Source organism: Mustela putorius, unplaced genomic scaffold, assembly GCF_011764305.1.
Source record: "Mustela putorius furo isolate JIRA1106 unplaced genomic scaffold, ASM1176430v1.1 tig00003834_pilon_pilon_pilon, whole genome shotgun sequence".
Lineage (NCBI taxonomy): Eukaryota > Metazoa > Chordata > Mammalia > Carnivora > Mustelidae > Mustela > Mustela putorius.
Genome location: NW_025421987.1, coordinates 102,323,556 through 102,347,500, shown reverse-complemented (window position 1 = coordinate 102,347,500; position 23,945 = coordinate 102,323,556). Strand labels below are relative to the sequence as shown.

Here is a 23,945-nt window from a genome sequence, read left to right as displayed (position 1 = left end):
TGCACTCTTCCACCTACTGAATTATACATTTATGAGCTGTGTTTGGGGGAATGCAGGGGCTCTGCAGCCAGACTGGGTGGGTTCGAGTTTAACTTTTCTGGCTTGTATGACCTTGGATGAATCACTCAGAGCTTCACTGACCTCATCTATTTATTGGTCATCATGAAGCTGATGCTGACCTCCCTGCTGAGCATCACCAGACTGTGAGAGAAAAAGCACTTCCTTCCCTGCCCAGTGCTGGGCGAGTGGCCCAGGGCTGATCATCACTGGGGCAAGGCGTGGTGTAAAGGTTAAGCTTTACAGTTAGACTGCTTGGTTGGAATTCTGCTTCCAACCAGCAGCTGTGGTATTCTGGTGGTCTCCTTAAGCAATCTGCCTCCAGTTTCCTCATCTGTAGAATGGGGGACGATGACCACACCCACCCCTGTGAGCTGCACTGAGGATTCATGGAGCAGCTTAGTACTGGCCCGTCCACAGAAAGAGCCCAGTCAACTTTATCAGTTTTTTCTGAGAATGGTGAGCTCATTTAATTCATCCTTATAGTCTTAGTTCTCAGGAAATGCTTACCTAAAATCTGCTGAATTCAGGAATGATGGAAGAAGTGGACCAATAAATACATTTAATTCTGGCCCCTAGTCTTTTCTGATGATCTCAGAGACTCAACTGAGTCCTCTTAGGGTCTAGTTGGACTCTGTGTTTCCATTATTGTCTGATTTGGTTTTGGTAAGCTTCATGTCTGAGGATTCACTCCTAATTAGATTGGAATCTTACCATACTGAAGTAGGTGTGAGTCTCACCTCTACTTTCTAACTGTAGGAGTCTGTGGATGTTACTAACCCTTTCAGAGCCTCCATTTTCCCATCTGTAAAATGGGACTAAACCACCTACTTCTCAGAGTTTCTGAGGTGACTAGATATTAACCTACCTAGAAAAGCCTGGCACAAACTGGTGATCAGTAAAAGTGGTGACTGTCATTTTATTATATTTACCTTGAAGATCCTAGTTCAGGTTGACCCTACGTGAATATTAGCTGGCTCTCTGAACTCTGATGTGTGAATAATTATTCTCACAGACCTCCAGTGGGCCTCTGTGGGGCAGTGCCCATGGCTTCTTCCTGTCTGCCTGAGTGGTGTCCCAGTGTGCCCAGCCCCGGGCCTGAGTTTGAGTTTTCCATGTCCTACGCAGTCCAGGCATGCCTGGTCAGAGGGTTCCTGTGGCAGGACCAGAGTCAGCCCCTCTGTGAGCCCACCAGTAGATCTCTGGTTGCAGGAGGACCATAAGTGTGGCTTCAGACTCAGACGGGGGCTCTGCCACTCATTCGTGACTTTGATTAACTTAGCCTCTCTGAACCTGGTTCTTCATCTGTAAAAGGAGGACAGCGTAAGATCATGCTTGCAGAGGGGTTGGTGAGATGACAGTACAGATGGTGACCATGATGATGGGCCACATAAATGGCATTGTGACTAAGGACCTCCCCTCACAGCTCCAGAAGGTGAGCAAAGTAAGCTATCAAATGTCCTAAAAGCATGAAAACTGGCCTATATTTAAAAAAAAAAAAAGTAAAAATAAGCAATCTGATAAGTAGAAAAAGAATCCTCAATGAACTCTACTGTGAATTTACTTCACAGTGACATTTGTCATAGTCACACTATTTGTCCCTATGATGCAAATCCCCTGTTGACTCTGTCAGGAAGATACTAAATGGAGCAAAGGGTGGGGTGGTTTATTACCTTGCTTCTAAAATCACCTAACCTTATAACTACCAGATTTTCAATCTTAAAAAGAAAAATGCTTGGGGAATTTTAGGAAAACATTCACAATCAAATTTTCTGAGAAGCTCACTCTAAATGTTGGAAAAAAAGAATGGGATCAGTTATTAGCAACACTGTGTTGTCTGTATCAATGGATTTTCAACCCTGGCTGCACAAAATCAATCATTTGGGGACCTTAAAAAAATACCCATGCCTAAACCCCACTCACAAATCATAATTCCTGGGGGTGGGGAGATGAGCATTTTTTAAAAAGCTTCCCAGGTGATTCCTATAGCCAGGGCCCACTGGTTTGGATGGATCTTGGTACTAATCATAAGCCTGGTTCACATACTTTGTGACTGAGGCTATGGCCTCAATCCTAGCCAAGCATTAGAATCACTAGGCAGCCCTTAAAAATTCTGATGCCCCACCCCAGACCAGTGACATCCCCGTCTCTGGGAGAAGTTGGTACTTTTGAAAGCTCCCTAGGTGATTCAGGGTGCAGCCAGGGCTGAGAGGCACTGGACTAAAGGATAGAGTAAGAAAAAGAAAAAGCACATGGTCAGTAAAATCTCAGCTCACACCTGCATTTTCCAACAGAAGCAGCAACAATATTATATAGTTCTGTGGCCAGTTCGTATTTATCCAGGAATGGCTTATCTGTCTTGAGGATAAATTCTGGGCCAGTGTTGGGGAGGCAAGGAAGGTAACTAACATTATTAAGCACCTGCCATAAACCAGGTATTTTGCCCACATCATCCCATTTAATTCATGCAGTGCCCCGAAGAAGTAGGTGGTGTCACACTCATTTTATTAGGTGAGGAACTGAGGCTCAGAGATGCTAACTCACATCAAGTCCCTGAACTAGTAAACTGGACTTCCACATCTGGGCCCTAGGCCACACTGCCTCTCACAGGGTGAAGGAGGAAAGCGTCTTTGTGACTAGTGTTAAAGATAAACGATTTGCTGGATTTTCTACTCTTTTGTGTGTTTTCCCCTCTGCTATCCTCCAGAGATGAGAACTGGCTGTTATTTCTTATTCTGAAGGGATGATCTAGGTGTAAATTTATTCTTTATGTTAAAAAAAAGAGCATGTATTCTAACCGTCATTTCATATTTGCTCTTCTTTTAATTTGGCAAGAGGTTCTGAAGTAGCACTGAATTACTACTGAATGCTTCTAGCTGGTTCTTTCCCAAGAAAAAGGCAAATAATCAGAGCCAAGATCTGTAACTAAATGTTTACCTTTAATCTAAGAAAAAGGTAAACAGTTTTCAACCAAGTGACTGTGAAGATGAGTAAAAAATGAAAACCTAAATTGATTTATGAGGGAACAGGCCTGCCAATTACTGGACACTGTCCAGTCCAGTCGTTCCAAACAGAGAAGACACAACGCCCAGTTTGCAGTCCCTTCAGCAGACCCGGCTGTTTGTGAGAGACAGGCCCACCTCCCCGTCCCCTCTGAACCCCAGGCTGGACTGGGCTTCCTGCTTTTCTGGTAAGCTCCCAGGACCCTTTCCCAGACCCAACTCAGTGACCCACTGCCCCAGCTCCCAGGGCTCTCAAGGCTTTCAAAGAGCCAATTACTTCTGCTGGGTGCTAATAGCAGTTCCAAAAGGAAAACTTTCTAGAGCAACTTTCTAGATTTATAGGCTTTTTTTTTTTCAATTTTACATAAAAGTTGAGATTTATAGAGCCCAGAATTTGTACAATTAGAAAAGATGGCTTATGAGGTAGATACAGTTTTCACCCTAGTCAGTGATGACAATGATAGAAGGTCCCACTTAGTGAATCCTTTAATGGGGTTCTGGGACAGGAAAGTTCTTTACATTTAAAAAGTCCTCATTAGGTTTTATTGTGCCCATTTTACAAGTGAGAAATGTGTCTCAGAATGTTAAATACCCAGTCTCACAGCTACTAGGTGGCTGCACTGGAGCCCAAGGAGACAGCCCTCTGAATCGAGATTGGGCATTTCCAGAAAGTGCATCCTGAAAGGCAGTGCGTTATGACTGTTTTCACTCTAGCCCTCCTTGAGAGTGGGTCTGTGGGTCTCTCTCCCTCTGAGAGGAAGTGCTTCTGGGATTTTGGCTGAGCAAGCCTGGCTGAAGCCCTACTTCAAACTTGGTCCCTACTTTCAACCGCAGGGCTCTACAGATGTGTCCCATGACCCCTGGTCATCACACAAAAGTATGCTCCGCTGTTACCTCAGCACCTTCACTGTCTCCGTCCACTGCAGCTGCTCGCTCTCCCAGGGGTCCACCCGGACCCAGTCGGACGTCTGCAGGGCCAGCCGGGCCATGGCCACCCGGTGGTGGGCAGCCACAAGGCCTTGCTTCCTGTAGTGGTCGTTGACAGGAGAGATGATACCCCCGATCACCTGGTACATTCCTAGGCAAGGGAGAGCAGGGGTGTGTGGTATGTGCCGACAGTGACCACCCGGCCACCTGGAAACTCTCTGGGCCTCATCCTGAGTGGGGGCAGACTCGGGCATTCTCTCCTGATGGGCCAGCCCCGTCAGGCATGGGTAAAGGATGCCCCAGGAGCCATGTGCTTCTCCAGTTGGCAATAGCCCCAAGTCATACTTCTCCTGAGAGCCAGGCTGTGAGGGGGTGGCCAGACAAGACGCCCAGAAGGCAGTGTGGACAGTTAGGGTCAGAGCACAGGAAGGTACATGATGGCCTCCTCCTGCACAGGACTTAACAGAGGCACCATCATCCTCTAATCATGGATGGGACAACAGTGACATGTAGTTTCTTATGCCCAAACAGGGGATCTTGTGAATCAAAGATGAAGGGAGGGCGTGGGTCTAGGAGGAATGGGAAGGCCTACTTTGGGAAAGATGTGGGTTGTGCTGATGAGTGATGCAGTATGGCTCAGGGACTGGAGAATGGGACGCTTCAAGTTCAGAGCCAGAGTGACATGGTGGAAGCTAGAGAACCAGCATGGAAAGAGTCTGAGCAGGACCCCGAGAGCCTTGGAGGGGGCTCCAGCTCCATCACTCCCTAGTGCACCCTTGGAAATTACCAACCTATGTGGAAAAATAAAATATGTAGTCATCTGAACTTCAGTTCTCCTGTGTGTGAAAAGGGACCATACCTGCTTGGCAGGACCTTGTGCTAAGGAGAGATATTCGCGAATCCTTATGTAGTGGGATGATATTTTGTTTTAGGATGGGACATATTTTTTAAAATCGTATTATAAAATATAACATGCACATAAAAACACGAAACACAGGTGGGTTGACAGAGAGTTATAAACTATATCCTGCTTTCATCATCACCTAGATTAAGACACAAACACTTCGGGCACACCAGATGTTCCCACTGCAAGCCCCACTTGGACAGCAGTTAATCACTACTCTTTCTTTTTTAATATTAATTCTCTGTCCTGTATTGCCTTACCATGTATTTATGCAGCCTTAAAAAACATAAATTCATTTGCCTTCTGAAACTTTTACAAATGGAATCAGACTGAATATATTCTTTTGTTCAGCCTTTTTCACTTTATGTAAATAAAATTCATGTAATCCAACCAGTCTTACTGCTGCATAACCTTCCATTGCAAGATTATATACTAAGTAATTGATCTCTTTTACTGTTGATGGACTTGGTCTGAGTCTGGCTTTGGACAATTACAAACTGCGCTGCTATGGACATCCTTCCCCAAGTCTCCCTGTGCACAGAGCCATGCATGTCTTAGGACACACATCCAAGAGTAGACCTGCTGAGTCATAGGGCAGGTGTCTCTGCAGCTTCTCTAGATGATGCTGGACCATTTTCCCAAGTGGTTGTAGCTATTTGTCCTCCAATCAGCCATGCAGGAAGAGTTTCATTTGCGCTGGGCCCTGCCACACAAGGTTATGGTCAGGATCTTCCCAATCTGAGAGACGTGCAATTAAATCTCACTGTTGTTTTAAAGTTCATTTTCCTGCTCACTAGTGAGGCTGAGCATTTATTCATACATATTATTTAACATTCAGGCTTAAATTTTTTGTGAAAGTGCCTGTTCAAATCTTTTGCCCATATTTTGGATTGTCTGCTTTTTAAACATTGATTCGTAGAGTTCCTTACATATTCTACATACAAGCCTTTTGTTAGTTGGTTATAGGAGTCATAAATACCCTCTTGTTTTATGGCTTGCCTTACTGTTGTTTTTTAATGGAATCCTTTGAAAATGAAAGAAAAAGTTCTTAATTTTAATGTAGTTGGGTTGGGTTATTAGTTTTTTCCTTTATGGCCAGTGCATTTTGTGTTATGAAGACATTTTCCTGTATTATCTCATAAAAAGTTTACAGTTTTTTCACATTTGGGTCTTTGTGCATGATGTGAATCCTATTAAGTTATTTTTCTTTTGGACAGTCCATTATTCCAGCAGTGGTTACCCAAAAGCTCCCATCCACCCTGCTGCCGTGCTCTGCCAACCATGTGCTGAGTATCAGTGTTCACCTGTGCAAGGGCCTGCTTCTCTGCTGTTCTGTTCTTTTGCTCTATTTGCCCAGCACTGTGCAACAGCACACTGCTTGGCTTAATATAGCTTTATTACACATCTTGGTATCTGGTTAAGCAAATCCTCCCACCAGCTTCTGCTTCAGAAGTGGCTTGGCAATTCTTGACTTTTTGTACTTCCCCTATACATTTCAGAACGAGCTTGTCAGATTCCACAAATGAAGCACCTCTCCTTGCCCCTCCCTGCAAAACCTAGCGAAATTCTGATAGGAACTGAACTGAATTTATAATTTAATTTAAGGAGAACTCAAGCCTTTACAGTTTTTAGCCGTCCAATCCACAAGCATGGTTTATCTTTCCATTTGTTTAGATCTTCTTAAATGTCCCTAAATAAAGTTACACAGTTTTTCTTATAGAGAGCCTAAGCATCTTTTCTAAGACTTATTCCTAGATACTTGATTTTTTGGATGCCACTATAAATGGAATTTATTTATTCATTTTTTAAAAGATTTTATTTACTTATTTGACAGACAGAGACCACAAGCAGGCAGAGTGGCAGGCGGAGGTAGGGGGAAGCAGCTCCCTGCTGAGCAAAGAGCCTGATGCGGGACTCGATCCCAGGACCCTGAGATCATGACATGAGCCAAAGGCAGAGGCTTAACCCACTGAGCCACCCAGGCGTCCCAATAAATGGCATTTAAAATATACTTTTTATTCTGTTTCTTGTTAATATATAGACATATGATTTAGGCATCCTGAATGCATATGTAGTAACCTTGCTAAACTCTCCTATTCTAATTGTTTATCTGTACAGTCTTTTGAATCTTCTGTGTCCAAAATATGCCATTGAAAATACTGACAAATTTGCTGCATTCCCAATCCCTCTGCCTTTTGTTTTTCTCACTGCACCACCGAAGACCTCTAGCATGATACCAAATAGAGGTGGTGTTAGGGGGCCTTATTGCCACTATCAGAGGAAAAGCTTTTGAGTTTCAGTATTACATATGATGTCTGCTGAAAGTTTTCTGTAGCTATCCTTTTTCAATTGTGGCAAAGACAATGCCATGTGTTCATTAAAACTCCATTTTCCCCTTTCTGGGCACACTGGAAGCTAATACATCCATTCTTCTTGAAATTAGGTTGGGTTTCTGTGATCTCACTGAGTTGTAGTCAACGGGGATGTGGGTAGAAGTGATGTCTGGCCCATCTAGACTTGGCCAAAAGATTCTTGCTGACCCTACAACTCTTTTATAGTGAATCTGAAAGCTGAAGTTAAGGATGTAAAGCCATGGGTGGGGCCTACTAGGATTCCTGAGACATGGCTGGGCAGTGAATTGCCCTGTAGCCCTTCAGGAACTACATGGGATTTATCTGATAAGGGAGAAATGTTCTTTAATGTGCTAAGCTCTTAAAATTGGGGGATTTATTATGGTAGACTGACCTGGTCTACCCTGACAAATAGGCTACTTTAAGAAACATTCCCAGCTATTCCCTGTTTAAGAACTTTTGTCATAACTAAGTTTTGTCAAACATCTTCTCTGCAACTCTTGAAATGATGGTGTGATTTTTGTAGGATTTTTGACTACTTGCCAGTCAATGCCCCTGACTAATCATTTATTGGGGGGCTCTCCCCCGGGTGTCAGATGTGCCCTCCTCCAGAGAAGCTTCATGTTTCTGTCTTCCAGGTCCCTGGAATTACTGAAAGTCATGGATGACCTTAAATGAATGTGTTGACTTAAGGTTCTTTGACTAATTCCAGCAAGGGGCTGCAAATCTGAGCGAAGACTGATGTGCAGGCGTTTCTTCCTATCAGTATTTTATCTTTGCCTTTTTCTTCTTTGGCTTGCCTTAGTGCTAGGGCTTCTCTGAAGGCCTCTAGGACTGGGGGGGAGAAGGAGGGTTAAGATCTAGACCCTGAGACAGCTCTTTGGGGTCCCGCTTCATGTGGGGGAAGATACCCATCAGGTTCCCCAGCTTGTGAGGGCTCCAGCCTTTGAATTCTTTGTTGGCTTTTATGGCTGCTGATTCAAAGCTTAAGTGAGCAGTACTGGCAAGTGCCCACAGGGCATCAGTGGCTCTGATGTTCTAATAGCCTGCTTACTAACTCCCTGGTTTTAGGGGGTTTTCTCCCAGCTGGTCTGAGACATCCCCACTTTTTGGCTTTAACAGAGAGGTTTGAAAAATGTTCTGCTCATCATTTGTTTTTGTTTTTAGTGGGAGAGCTGATCCAAAGAAGGCAGCCTGACCAACCTGCCAGCCCCCAACACACGCACCTTCCGGGAAGCTGAGAGTTCCCTGATGCATTTATCCTTCCTGGAGGTGGAGGCATCCACTCTATCAGGGGGATGACAGAACTAGCAGAGAATAAGGCAAGGATGTTCATCTTTTGACTTCCAGAAACTGGTTTCAAAAACTCATCTCAGAAATACTGGTGAAGCTTAGAATCAGGGTTTGTTGAGAAAGATTGATCAAATTTTGAAAGTCTCCCTAAAAAATATCAAGAGCCAGAGTCTAGGGAGTAAGAGCATACAGTTTTACTAAAATCCACAGAGGAGTAAGGAGAGAATATGAAAATGGAAAGGAAAAGCCCCTTCTGGGAGCTGGGGTGGGGTGGGTGGAGGAATGAGCAGCAGGCAGAGGGAAGGACCTGGTAGGAAAGATTTGTGGTGACCAAGAGTTTAGAGCCAAGTGGAGACCTGCTCCCTACATCCTCTTACCCTTTGGAGACAAAGCCTCCTGTGTGTTGGGTGGGGGAGGTTATAATTAATAGGCTTAGTTTTGGGAACCACAGAATAGGTGGGCTGGTATTTTGGTTCCCACTTGGAATTCCAGGAGGCGACCATCTTGCTCTGTGCCGGCAGAGGACCAGTAGAGTAGAAGTGACAGTGCGCCGTGACAGGCAGAGAGGCCTTCCGGAAACATCCCCTCTCCTGCCTTCAGTGGGGCATGGCAGACATCCACAGAAATCCCCAAGGCTCTTTGAGAGGAGGAGTGAAAGAGGCTGAGGATGAACAGTCAGCTGGGCTACTTTGGGGGAAGGGGGAGTGGCCAGTAGGGGACACAGGGTGTACAGTGCAAAGCCAAGGACCATGGTGGTGTTAGAACCAGGGAGAGCCTGGGCATGGGGCCTTAGCCAGTTGAGGCTGGGGGCACATCAGTAGTGGAGGCAGAGAGGATAGAGGCCAGTGCCCAAGACCCGGATAGCCTGCTTCAGACACCAGGATGACAGACTACCACCTGTGATGCTTCATTCACTTTTGGGGGAAGCAGGCAGCAAAAGACGGACTTGATTGAAAACTGACCTGTAACACAATGACTTTAAAATCAGAAAATGGTTACCTTGAAGTGGTAAATTTTTTCACCATGCATGGAAATGCTGGCTTCAGAACAAGGCGAGTGTTACAGAAAGCAAAGCAAGTTCTAGGTCTGCATATCTGAGTCCCATGTTATCCATGGAATATGATCTTTTTCTTTTCCACTTAAAAAAGGGGGGGGGCCAGCTTCTGGCAATTTATGTACATTTAACGTGCACATTAATCTCTGTTTGGAGGAAAGGAGTGGGGCTCCTGGTGGCCCTCCAGGCAGCTGTGCAAGCACCTTGGAGTCTCAGGTGTCACTTTTGATGGTTTGGCTCATATTGACAGGGAAGGCGATACAAGGAGAAAATCAATGCTTTGTTACAGCACCCAGGAGAAGAGAACCAATAAAAATAACAATTTGGACTAAAACTCCTTCTTGCTCTCCAAATGGTTGTGTGCTCAAGCCTCTTCTCTTTCCCACAATCCCTGTATTGCTTCTCACATGACCCATTCTCCCCCTAGGTAGGTGGAGGTACTTCTCTGGCAGCTCGCTGCTGCCCTGACACAGCTCCATTACAGTATCTGTACCGTAAAGATCTGTTTGTCTTTCCCACGAGACTGGTCAGCTCTCTAAGGATGTGAACCTGACTTTTAACTCTGGGTAACATGACCCGCACATCTCTTAGTATGAAGCTCTACTGACCTTGCTATTGGGTTACCATAGCGATAGATGGCTGTGAGTTTAACATGGTGGACAGAATTCCTTCTTTATCCCCACCCCTGTTCTGATAAAATGGCAATGAAGGAATAGAATACATATGAAATCACCAGGGCAAAAAGAGGAGGAAGAGAGACAACCACGGATGGGAAAGGTCAACACAGTTTTGGAAGCTGGAGAGCTGATGCACAATGTTGGTTAACAAGCAGAGTCTGCAGGCAACAAAGGTGGGAAGAGGCGAGGTGCCTTGTGTGGCAGCAGCAGTGCAGAGTGGCTCAGGAATGGGAGAAGGGGTGACTGAGGGCCCGAACACAGGAGGACCAGTTCAGAGTTTGCCTAAGGAGCCCTTCGATCCAATCATCTACCTATTCTCCCATCACGGCAGAAGGCTGGATGTCTGCTTTCTGCTGACGTTGGACCAGAGAGACCCTTGCCTCCCATATACAGGCATAGGTAGAGGAGGGAGAAATACCATCCTTCAGACAAGAGGCTAACATTTGGATTCCAGAATAACAGTCCCACCAAGGAGAAGACACCCACAGATCCGTACATTCAGGGGCATTGGACCCGGGGTCTGATCACATGACCATGAGGCCCACTGGCTTCACTCATATACTCAGAGCTTCCAGCCAGCATGTAGGGCCTGATCTGCAAATATAAGCGAATAGTCTAAGAGACAAATTTTAGAAAATTGCTGACCGGGAAAAAGAGACCAAAACCAACACCAGGTTAGGCACTTGGAGGATACAAAGGCAGTCAATGCACAGAGCAAAAGGAAATTTCAAGAATCTCCAAATAATATTGTCAGGAGGGTAAGAGATGACAGCTTATCCACGAGTGGGATGCTCTCAAAGGGCCAGTCAGAAAACAGGAGGAAACTTTTAGAAATAGAAAAATATCCACTCATTCAACAATATTCACCCACTGCCCATTCCACGCCAGGTACTGTGCTAGGTGCTAGGACACACAGGGTGACGAAGCAGACTGGTTCCTGTCCTCATGGAATGTGCATTCTTCCCTTTTCATAACTGGAATAAATAAATGAAGCCAGTGGAAGAATCAGAAGATAACCTGAGGAAATCATATGCCAATAAGATACAATTAGAGGACTGACCTGGAAGGCCCAATATCTTGGTAACAGAGATTTCTAGAAGAGAACAAAGGGAGGAAAACATCATAGAAATAGTACATATTCCCAGACTAGAAGGGCATTTTCAGAACCAAGTACCCTCTGCGTGCTTAGCACTTTGAAGGACAGAAAGTGTACACACGACAAACCATTAGAAAACTGCAGACCATCGGGTTCATGGAGAAGATGCCAAAATTTTCCAGAGAGAAAACCAGAGGTCAAACACACCAGAGTGGGGCTCAGGATAAAACTGGATTTCTCAACAGCAATTCCAGGATCCAGAAGGCAGTGCAGCAAAGCCTTCAAATTGTGAAAGGAAAATTATTGCCAACCTCGAATTCTCTATTTAGCCAAACAACCAAACAATCAGAACAGGGGTCAGCAAGCTTTCTTTTATCAAGGGACAGATAGCAAATAGTTTAGGCTTTGGGAGCCACATACAATCTTTGTTACATATTCTTTTTTTTTCTTTTCTTTTAACAATCCTTTTAAAATGTTAAAAAAAAAAAAAAGCCTTACTGTTAGTTTACAGAAAGAAGGAAAACAGACTCTAGACCAGAGAGGGCCCACAGGCTATAGTTGACTGACCTCTGAATTGGAGTGTGGAATAAAGTTGTGTTCATATACACAAGGGGTCTCAAAAATTTAGCTCCCATATATCCTTTTTTAGGGATAGAAAAACGCAGGAGGATGCATTTCTCCAAAACAGAAGCAGGCCAAAAAAAGCAGAAGGCGCCAAGACCCAATAAATCCAAGGTCCTTCCACACCAGGAGACAGGCAGAGAGAACCTCAGGGAAACAGCGAGGGGACATCTCAGATGACAGCACTGTTGCAGCACGGAGAGCTTACCATCCAGACAGGAGCTGGAAGACCCCAGGGAGGGTACAAGCAGAATCAAAATGGGACAGTTGACATGATGAGTCTATGTATACTGAGATGAGTTTTGAAGATCTGGAAATTTTAGGACTGAATTAGTGATAGATCTAAGGAACATAAAGAAATAATAAAGAAAGCAATTATTATCTCCAGGAAGAACCGAAGTTCACCTGGGATGCCATGTAAATCTAGTCAGCTATGTGGCTTAATTAATGACATTTACGCAGATATAAATGGAAACAATATTCCTTCAGCCCAGAGTTGTGAGCCAATCTGAGAGCATGTGGTGGAGGTGAAGTGTGAGGGCAGGGGTGTGAGAGAGATAAATCTTCCCTTTTCATAACTGGAAGCCAACAGATACTATCTAAATCTGAAAAATCAAGAAACACAGTATAAGCTTATACAAAAATAGGGAGACAAATACTAGAGAAGATGGTTGAAAAAGGCAAACACAACTGCTCTGGGAACCAGGAATCAGGGGTAGGGATGGATGGAACAAAGTTACCATAAGCTTTATAGCAAGCTAACTTGAAGTGTACATATGCTTAGAAATAGAGAAAATTAGTTTAAAATGAATGCACTTGGTACAAACATTTCAGGATACTGAAAAGCATAAAGAATCAAAAATCAACAAAACATATCTAAGGAGTCAATATTGTTTATATTTTGGTTAATTGCCTTTTTCTTCTCTGTTTTTCTTCATATAATGTAAATTCAATTTTTGTATCTTCTTAGATTCTATCATTAGCATTCTTCTTGGCCATGAGCACTTTTGAAAACACCATTTTTAATGGCTGCATAATAATGAAGATATATGTATATATACACATGTATGTATATGTGTGTGTGTATGCTTGAATTAACATATTGCAGCCATCTTTGTAGCTCTTTTTAGTTGCAATTTTTAGATACATTTTTAAGATAAATTATTAGAAAGGAAAATCACCGGCTTGAACATTTTCGGGGCTTTTGCTACATCTTGCTAAACTGCTTTTCAGAAATTCTGAACAAGGGGAGAGTGTTACCAGCATGGTATGAGAGAACCCATCTCCTGCCATCCTGGCTAGTGCTGGGATTATTCATCGAAAAACATCTTTGCTAATCTGCAGGAACCTTTTGTGGTTTAAAACTTGCATTTAAGATGATTTGTGTGATTGTTATGACTTATTAGGCATTTGAGCTTCTCTGGCTGTGAACCACCTGTTCACAGTAATTGTTCCCTTGTCTTTTTATGCGTATGAACTTTTTTTAAAAGATTTTTAAAAATTTATTCGACAAAGAGAGTAGGGAGAGTGGCAGGCAGAGGGAGAAGCAGATTCCCTATGGAGCAGAGAGCCCGATGTGGGCATTGATCCCAGGATCCTGGGATCACAACCAGAGAAGAAGGCAGATGCTTAACCGACTTAGCCACCCAGGTGGCTAAGGGCTCCTATGAACCCTTTTTAACAAGTATATGAAACGTTGCCCGGTTGGGTCTGTTGGCACCACATAGAGAGGGTTCTTCTCCACATCCTGGACCTCTCTCCCCCAACTCCAGTCTGGCTGCTGGGACTAGTCTTGGTCTAGGTTTTCAACCAACTAAAACTCCCCACATGCTTGTGAAGCAAAGCCTCAACTGGTCCTCTCAGGGATGCTTCTATCATTTCTCTGACTGAGTACCGTGCCTCTGCTCTACTTGCTTGTCTCAGTTCCTTATCTCCTCTTAGTATTTTCATACCCTCATCTTTTTCTTTAGTTCTGGAACTCACTCTCATTTTCTATTTGGTTGCCAGAAATTGCCTCCCTGCTGCCTCGGCCCCACAGAGCGCTAATTTGGCAAAAATGTTTTTCATCCCAAATGCCCTTCCCTGTCTTTAGACTGCTGCTTCTCCTGACAGGTTGATCTTCTGCTATGCTCACATTTTTCTCCTGAATCTCATGGAGAACCAGAAATTCAGTAATTTATCTTCCTAAGTAGAGGGCATCCTCTTGGCCAGAATCTGTAGGATGGACCATCTTTGGAAAGGCAGTTCCTTTTCAGATGATATGTTACTCTTCACTGAGTGGTTTCTTACCTCTGTCTGTCCCATATAGGCTGCTGGGAAGCCCTGTCAGAGTCTGGGCAGGTTCCTGCTTAATTATTTTATTCACAGAAAAAGGACAAAGGCTTTTGTCCTTTTAATTTTTTTTTTTTTTTTGCATCTCAGAAATGCACTTGTGTAGTGCAAGGAGGGAGCTAGAGGTCAAAGGAAACAACCATTGATGGGGAATTCCTCCCCTTCTAAGGTTTATCTTTAGTAATTTTTAAAAAAGATTTTATTTATTTATTTGAGAGGGAGAGAGAAAGAGTGAGCAATAGCGCAAGAGCAGGGGAAGGGAGAAGCAGGCTCCGCGCCGAGCAGGGAGCCCAATGCAGGACTCGATCCCAGGACCTGATCCATGATCATGACCTGAGCCAAAGGCAGATGCTTAACCGCCTGAGCCACCCAGGCGGCCCTATCTTTAGTATTATAAGAACACTTAATATATAAGGTAGGCAATCAAATTGACTTTTTCCCTTAAACACTTTAAGGGGAAAAAAGTACTTAAAGAGACCACCCACTTCCTTTTATAAAAACTGTGTCTTCCACACCACGGACTCTGTGTTTTACTCTTACCGTGTCTTATCTTTTTACATAGAGTTCGTGTTCCATTGAGCTGTCTAGAGTCAGCATCACACTCATGTAACCACTTTTGAAAAAAATTATATCTTAATGTCTCACAGAGCTTTCTGAGCACTTGGTTAGTCTTCCAGGTGAACCTTGGGATACTTTTTTCAAGTTAAATAAAGACAAATAGCCATGGGTATGTTCACTGGAAAGCCCATCAATAACTGGCCATTCCCTTGAGGACTGCTCGTATCTGCACTTAGTGAGGCCTCCCAGCAGAGGGGCAGAGCCCCGCCCCAGCGTCCTTCACGTTTCTAGTTCAGGTTCGTCCTGAAGACAGGTGTCCTTGGCAGTTTCTCTGGTGCATGATCTTTTTTTCGTCAAATTTTATTTTAAGGTACAGGTTATATGTATTTTTAAATGTTACATTACATATTACATATGTTTTATAGACCATAAACAGCTCACGACATTGTATCACAACTGTTATGTCGAAAACTCTGTATTTTGGCTTATTTTTAATCTGGACTACCTTACTGAATGTATTCGTTCTGCTAGGTTTTCAGATGCTTCCCCTGGATTTTCTAGGGATACCATGATACCACCTGCAAATAATGAAAACTAGGTCTCCTATCTATAAGTCTATTTCTTATTTTTGACTGATGCCGTTAGAAATAATGGTGGTAAGTAGGCATTCTTTTCTATTTCCTTGCTTCTGTGGGAATGCTTAAAGTGTTATGTCATTATATGTCATGCTAGATAAGTATCCTTATAGTTCTAATTTACTAAGAGCTTAAAAAAATCCCTAAGTAGGTGTTGGATTTTATTGAATGACTTTTAAGTGTGTACTGAGATGATGATTTAGGTTCTATAAAAATATATTGTCTTAGTAATGCAATATATTAATAGATATCTTTATGGTATATTGTCCTTGAATACCTGGGATAAATGCTACCTGGTCATGTTGAATTATTCTTTTATTAGCAATTTGATAACCTACTACTTTATATGGGTATTTTGCATCCCCGATTATACTGTTAAACACCAGCTGTAATGCCACAATATCCTTATCCAATTTTCTTTGTTCTAGAAAATGGCTCTGGTAGATTGAATTATTGGTCCTAATTTCTCACTCTGTCATTACACAATTACACACTCCCCCGCCACAGCCTCACAAAGGCAGGATGTACTTCCCAATCCCTTGACTTTGGACTTGGCCATGAGACTCCTTTTGGCCAATGGCATATTCGTAGATGTGAGATGAACAAAAACTCAAAACTTGCTTGCTTAGTGAGACTTGCAATCCCGTGCCTGTGCCATCTCCAGGAGAAGGATATGTGAGATAGCCATTACCCTTTTATTTTCCTGGACCCACAGTTATTTTAAATCAATAAGTGAGGATGTGATAACACAAAAACAGTATGCCACACTAGGCTGGTGCTCAGCAACTGTCACTCCCGCCACCCTCTTGTCATTACATCGGTAGAGCAGGGAACTGTGGCAAGGTCGTATTTTCCCAAGATGGCCTCGACATTGTCTCCTGGCATGTGTGCTCTCCTAGAACCCAACCACTCCTCCATCAAAAGTCTGTGCCCTTTCCCCTTGGACCTGGGTGAACACTGATGAATGTTTAACCCAGAGGTAGAAGTGACACTACATTGCAGCTGGGGTGAGGTCATAACAATGTCCTGCACGACCACCTTAAGATCTGGGGACACCTGGTTTGGGAACCCAGCTGCCAGGCTGTGAAAGCCCAAGCTAGCCCATGAAGAGAGACTCCACAGTGACAGAGTGAAGCCACCTACCCACGTTCTGGTCAACTGACCTGCCAACACCCAGCATGCACTGCCAGATGTGTGCGTGCAGAATTCTCCAGGTGACTCTTGATCCCAGCTGTCTGTCTAGTCACTCCTGGTCTTGGAGGTCCTCCGAGCTGAGTCCCCAGATATTGTGGGGAGGAGACAAACCATTCCCACTGGGCTGTGTCCAGATTCCTAACCCAGTAATCTGTGAGTGTGACAAAATGGTCACTTTACAACACTGAGTTTGGGGTGGTTTGCTGTGTAGTAATAATAACTGGCGTAGGACTGGAGATTCAGGAAGATCACATCATTTTCCTATGGTTACACTACCAGGCAATGGCAGGGTTGGGATCCAAAGCAGCTGTGCCTGTACTTTTCCTGTTGTCTTATACTGGTGACTGGCAGTGAGGTTCAAAGAGCCCTAAGCCAGCCAGAACTCACGAGGGTATCACTCAGCAGCTCCACCTGTGTGTGTGTGGTCCCAGACCAGATCACTCTGGGGGTATGACAGGGATCCCACCCATCTAGAGCAGACCGTGTCCCCCAGCAACACTGGGCTTCCAAGTTACTGTTCCTTAAAATGCTAGCAGCCTCACAAACCGTGAACCAAGACTTGATAGCATTCTAGAGGGTAAAGACTTCATTATTATCATAGGGAATGCTCTGGCCCATTTATCAGCATTTTATTAAGAATTACTATATGTATCTAGAACAAAACTACACTTGTCCAAACAACTGAGTGAAGCGTGAGGTCATGCTCAGAGTCTGGCCAGCTCCTATTGCACCCCTTCCCCCGGCACAATCCACCCCTGCTCAGAGCAGCTCAGTATCCCTGTGTGTACAGGCACAGTCCAACCCTTACCCACTTCACAGACCCTTCTGTCCCTTTCCTTCTTTCTTTGGTTGTGGTGGCTGAAAAGCACCTCAGGAAATAGGGCCTTGAAAGGCAAAGTCTTTTAAGAAATACCAGGAGCAAATGTTACAAGGTAAACAAGGAAAGAAAGCCAGAGTGATGTTAAGCAGGTTAGGAAAAAAAAAGATCAGGATCTCAACCAAATGGATCTGCACACTTTTACAAAGAGCTTATTGTGATTAAACTTGGCCTCCAAGCGACATCTGGAAAACAGGAGGCTGAGGAGGCTTTGAGGCCATTTTGGCATTTTCTTCATTAAGTCCTGCTTTTTTTGTTTGTTTGTCTGTTTCTTCAGCCAAATTGCTCTTAGCGCTCCTGGTCCAGATGAACTCGAGACTGCCTCTTTATTGCTTGGCTCTGTGCGCCGCTGGCCAGAAGTACCCCCACCTCAAAAGGCCACTAAATGCCTGGATGGAGGAAGCCTGGGGCAGGGAGAACAGACCCAGGAATTCTGATTACCCCACACAGAGCTGTGGTCCTCTGGCAGTGCCGCGGGTGGGCTGGACCATGGTGGCCACGGGCAGTGTGACCATCCTCCCTCCCCCTTCAGTGCCTGTGGTGTATGTGGCTCTTTTGTCTGCCCTCCATTTCCCTCACTGCTTTCCACACGGAGTCTTTCTTTCAACCTGCACGCTCTTCCTGCACACTACAAAGCCCCCTCTGGTCTCCAGAATCCTTCAACACCTGAGCTTGTCAGCATGAGCTTTCTCTTTCTTTCGTTTCCAAATGTCCTGCTTTTTTTGTGTGCAACTTCTTAAAAAACGGGCAAAGTAAACAACAAAGCAGCAATATTTCACAGGGTTTAAACTTCCTTTCTGGTCCTGGAGAGCGGGGCCTTTTCGGTTTCTTCTCTCCTGCTCCATTCATTCTCTACAACCCTTTTCCTGAGTCCCAGGTGCTCGGTGCTGGTCAGCTGGTGGCATGCCTTCCATTTCTATCGAAGCACTGACAAAGCCTCTGATGGGGTGGCCGGCTCCTAGGGTCCTATGTGCTTTCAGGGTATTAGAACCTCTTTCTTACGTGTGCCTCTGTTTTCCAACATTTAACTCCTGGCTGTGTCTCTCTGCCTGGTGAACAGAATGAGTCTACTTTCAGACTAGGTAGGTTTTAAAAAAGAACTCACCAGAACTCCCAGATACTGGAGTCTCAAGGCTCCTCAGAAACTCACTGCTGTCTCTTTGGGGGCCTGAGATCCAACAGGCACTATATATGGGAGAAGAGGCAGTGGGGGCTGGTTGTAATCAGGCACTCCGGGCTTGGTGTGCAGTCTGCTGAAGGCGTCATGGGAATGCCGCACGAAACACGGCAGTGGGCAGCCTCCATATGTGGAATCTCGGTGTGTGAGAGGCAGCCTCATTTCCTGCTGATGAATTACTAGTCCTGGGCCATACGCCACCACTGTGCTCTTTTTAAAAAAGATCTTATTTGTTTATTTTTGCAAGAGAGAGAGAGAGAGAGGTGTGAGAGAGATCATGAACTGGGGGAGAGGCAGGTAGACAGAGAGAGAGAGAGAGACAGGCTCCCCACTGAGCAGGGTGCCTGATGTGGAGCTCCATCCCAGAACCTTGGGATCACGACCTGAGCTGAAGGCAGATGCTTAAATGACTGAGCCACCCAGATGCCCCTCACAACTGTGGTCTTAAGACAGGTTTTGTAGGGCACCTGGGTGGCTCAGTGGGTTAAGCTGCTGCCTTCGGCTCAGGTCATGATCCCAGGGTCCTGGGATCGAGTCCCGCATCGGGCTCTCTGCTCAGCAGGGAGCCTGCTTCCTCCTCTCTCTCTCTCTCTGCCTGCCTCTCTGTCTACTTGTGATTTCTGTCTGTCAAATAAACAAAATCTTAAAAAAAAAAAAAAGACAGGTTTTGTAGTGGCAGGAACTTGAGGGCGAGTGAGAAGGCTGAGGCCAACCTGAGTGATGAAGACTCTGTTCAGCTGCTTATGAGCTGTGTGACTTGGGGAATATGATTTCACCTCTCTGTTTTCAGTCTCTTTACGCAAATCAACTGCGCTAATGCAGAAGACAAAGTCCAGTGGGGTGGAAGGGGACACTAGAAATATCCGCGGAATCTGAATTTCCCCGACCTGGCCCTCGTTTCCATGACAAACACCATTTCCCTTCTTCTAAAGGCAAGAGGGAACCACGTGCATTCATGTAGGTGGCAGCCTGGCATGGACTTGGAGCCAGGGCGTGTACCAGCACTGCAAATCCTGAGAGGAATACTGTGGGAGCTCCAAGGTTCACTCCTGGGAGAGACAGCCCCCACAAGAGGCTCTGAGCAGGTGGAGCCATTTCTGGAGGACGGGACCTCTGAACTGAGTTATGGATGCCGCAGAAGGCACGTGGTGACCTAAGAAAGGTAAAGCCTTATTAATCACATCAATTCTTTCTACTATAACGATACTGAAAAGAGACTTTTTAAAAAAGTCTTCAGAACAACTGAAGCTTGATGACTCCTTGATTCTGCACTAATATCCTTGCCCATTTCTTGATACATTTTCAATTTACCTTCATGGTAATTTACACTCAAGGGAACTGTCCAAGATCTGCTAAGGGATTCAATAAAATAGGTCACGGAGTTAAATGCTGTGGTGAAACACAGGGCTTAATTTTATGGATAAAATATAAATTGCTTGGCTGCCTTTTTGCATTATTCGTGTTACGACTAACGATCACTCAGTGAGTGGGAAGGACTCACGAGAAGAGTGAGGAAGCAGTTTTCTTCATTCGATAAGCATACCTGGTGGGGTTGTGGGCTTTGCCCTTGAGGTTAACAGGCGCAGCGTTAGGGAAGAGACCTGAGCAGCCTGTCAGCCCACCTCTACCAGCAGGGCTGCTCCTCCAGCTGCGACAGGAACAAGAATTCTTCCTAAGATTGACATGAGGGGGAAGAGGAGGAAGACAGCATGTTAACACCAGCACTTTTCCTGATATTTCTCAAAGCGAGTCTGCCCTGATTGATGTCTTTGTTAAAAAAAATGCATATTCTGGGCTGTACCTGGGCCTGCTCTCTGGCAGGGAGGCTTAGAAACTTTGATTCTTCCCAAGCAACCCCGGGTGACTATGAGACTATGAGACACACATGGAGAGCTACCGGGCGGCACTGAGCATAACCTCAGTTATGCAGGATCTTTTATTAACCCAGCACTGGGCTCGGAAGTAAAGAAGGACCGCTTTGCTGTAACGACTAAATGACCTATGAGTATGGAATAAAAGGATAAAGTCAGCTGTATTTCAGGAAAAAAAAAATTTAGTGACAAGAGGAAGGACGTCCTAGGTCGTCGATGTTTGATGGGGTTTAATGCAATTTCACTTTTGAGGTTTGTTTCTAATAATACCCTTCATTTACTTGTTTGATGTATTCATCGGTCAGTTCTGATTATGTAAGTTGTAGATGACCTTCTTCCATTTGCCATCTAGGACAGAATTTAGAGTTGCAAAACTAACCGAAAGCTAACCATTCTCACCAAGCACTAAGAAATTAGTCCCTCTGGGGGGAACATATTTCCTAAAAGTTTTATTTTTCTTTTCATTCCAAGAGTTGTTTAGATTAGTGTTTCTCTAGTTGTTCTGTGTAATGATTTATAGGCACCTACCAGCAAGCACGACCCCCCAACCCCGCAAAGGGTTCAGTGGTCACGGAAGCTTTGGAAATACCAGGGTAGACAAAGTGAAGGTCTTATTGGAGACTGGAGATCCTTTAGAAGCCCCTAACCTGTGGATGTGCACAGTCAGTGTCCAAGAAGGGCACAGAAAGCTCAGGATGTACCAAGCGCATTTAGGTGGCATGGAACCGTCTGCTGGGTGGGTATTCAGAGGACCACAGCTCATGAGATACACAGTTAACTCCACTGGCAAGTTATGGCAGAGGGATCAGGCTGCACTGATTTAGGAGAACTGCTCCTAAGACCCAGGCCTAGGAAGTGTTTTACAAGTGGAGATATATAGTACATCACTTGGGGAGAGCTTCCTCAAATACAGACTTCCCCACCTTGACATCAGGGTTTAAGTACCAATGAGAATTATGGAATCATAGTCTACTTGGTCACCGCCACTGCTACCATCATCAAATCACGATCAGCATTTCTGATGAACACCACAATCCCTACCACTACCACCACGTTGGCAGTGCCACCACCATCATACCAGGACCGATAAGATCCACGTCCTCACCAACACCATACTCAGTCCCATCACCACCACCACCACCACCACACCATGAGCAATTAACACCATGGTCATTATTGCACCATGATCTATGCTATTACCACCGCTGCCACTGGGGCAGCCATCACCACCACTGCACCCGCTGTGGCCACTATCCTTCTAGTGTTCAGACTGAAGAGGGGACAAACAACAGTGTCCTTATTTCAGGTTGTAGTCAAAGGTCGGAAGGCTGGATATAATTGCACATACTTATTCTGGGTTACTGGGACATCCCAATAAGCATCAAGTGGAACCAGACACGGTGTCACAGTGGAATCTTGGGGCCCACTGTCTAGAGTCTAAATAGGATCTCAAGTCCAAGGCAGGCGTACCTCAATTATCTCTGTGACTAGAGTAAAACATGTCACATAGATCTGTCACATCCACCTATGTGATGGGAAGATTCAGCCGCAATCTGATTTCAGAACCGTGGAAGCCGGACTTGAGCTCGTTCAGGAGCAGTGATAGCCCCGTGGAGACCACAGAGGGACTTTAAAACCAGCGCAAAGGGCGTCTGGGTGGCTCAGTTGGGTAAGCATCTGCCTTCGGCTCAGGTCACAATCCCAGAGTCCTGGGATCGAGCCTCATGCTGGACTCCCTGCTCATCAGGAATCTGCTTCTCCCTCTCCTCCCCATTTGTGTTCTCTCTTGCGATCTCTCTCTCTCTTAAATAAATAAAATCTTTAAAAAATAATAATAAATAAATAAAACCAGCACAAAATGAGACTTGTTACTGCTCGAGGACCTAGTCTGGGGGTGGGGGAAGGGGAGAGGAGTCACAGCAGAAAAAAACTTAAGGGTATATTACAGTTTACATAATTAAGTTAATTTAAAAAGGTATTTTATGTATGCACTGTTGCATATATCATACATATATACATGTATTATAATGATGATGGTGGAGGGCATGTACTGAGGACTAACAGAGTGTTGAGAACTGAGCTAAAGGCTTTACACATATTACCCCTTTAATGCTTATGACTCCCCTATGGAAGAAGTGTGATTGTCAGTCCCACTTTTCTGATGTACAAACTGTGAAGTAGGGGTTCTTGAGCGAATTAATTGTAGCACTGCGGTAGGACCGAGGCATTCTGGTTCCAGGGTTCATGATCTTAACCAAAATTGGACACTGGTAACACACTGTCTACATGCTGTCTACACAGATATGCAGTATAATAATATCAGCTGTGCACACGTCAGCCTGCATGGAGTGATTTACAGGAACGTTCAAGGATATTGTTGATTATGCATGATTTGTCTCATGGACTAATTTCTGAGATGAGATTTAAGTCAACTGAATTCCAACACTGAAAGACCACCAAGTGCGAAGCCATTTGGTGCAAAACATGATGGAGATGACTACCCTCTAGGCCACATTTGCGACATATGTATGCAATGAGCGGCTGCGGTGTGCAGGGCACTGGGCAAGGCCATGCCATTCCTCCTGTCCCTTAGTCTACAGCTTATCTTGCATGAAGTCCCCAACGGGCCACCAGAAAAGATAGTGCAAAGAGCTTAAGTTTCCAAGCACTTCACAGACAGCGAAAGAACTGGGCACAGACGGGACGATTCTGAGGGTGGTGCAGAGGGTGCCTGCCAAGGGACTGACCCTCCTTCCTCCTCATCCTAGCTCATTCCTTAGACTTACCCATATTAGAAATGATCACTTTGCGAATGTACCTATTGTTAACTCTTAAAAATATATTAATATGTGCACATTTATATCGATAGTCTACATAATACAGACATTCACCTTTGTTTTGCAAAGAGATGGATCCCTTCAGTATAAGCCGTACCTCCCGCCCCTGCAGTGTCTGCAGAGGGGCCAGAACCACAGTTGAGGCTGCTCTGACTCCGGTATTGGGTGGGCAAGGCTGCTGGACTGTGTGCGGAGGTGCCCCCGGCTCCAAAATCCCATGCTCATCCCCTGCTGCTTAGTAAGTGCCAAGGGTGTGTCCGGCTCTGTGCAGAATGTTTATAGGGTTTAGATCCTCACAACAGTCCCAAAAGGCAGCTGCTATCATGCCCTGGAGGTTGCTCTGCTGGGGGCCAAGGTTGTACCAGGCTGGAAATGGCAGTGCTGGGACGTTGATGCAGGTGTATTTGGTTTTGAAGTTCTGTTTGTCTCTGTGATCTGTCCTTGTTTTAATTATACCCAGGACCTCTTAGATCAAGATTCTTC

At 44.9% G+C, this 23,945-nt stretch overlaps 1 protein-coding gene across 5 annotated transcripts in view; it reads right to left on the bottom strand.

Annotated features, from left to right (window-relative positions):
* Positions 1-23,945, bottom strand: part of NMNAT3 (nicotinamide nucleotide adenylyltransferase 3) — a 125,440-nt gene that overhangs the window by 8,093 nt on the left and 93,402 nt on the right. For 3 of the 5 annotated variants that reach the window (XM_045088850.1, XM_045088848.1, XM_045088849.1), the window contains exon 3: positions 3,954-4,137. The exons of 1 other annotated variant lie outside the window; for it this stretch is intronic. In XM_045088850.1, the coding sequence (XP_044944785.1) occupies positions 3,954-4,137 (184 nt within the window). Of the gene's footprint in view, positions 1-3,953; positions 4,138-20,297; positions 20,427-23,945 lie in introns of all 5 variants that reach the window. One more of the 5 variants, XM_013061455.2, reaches the window with a different exon arrangement.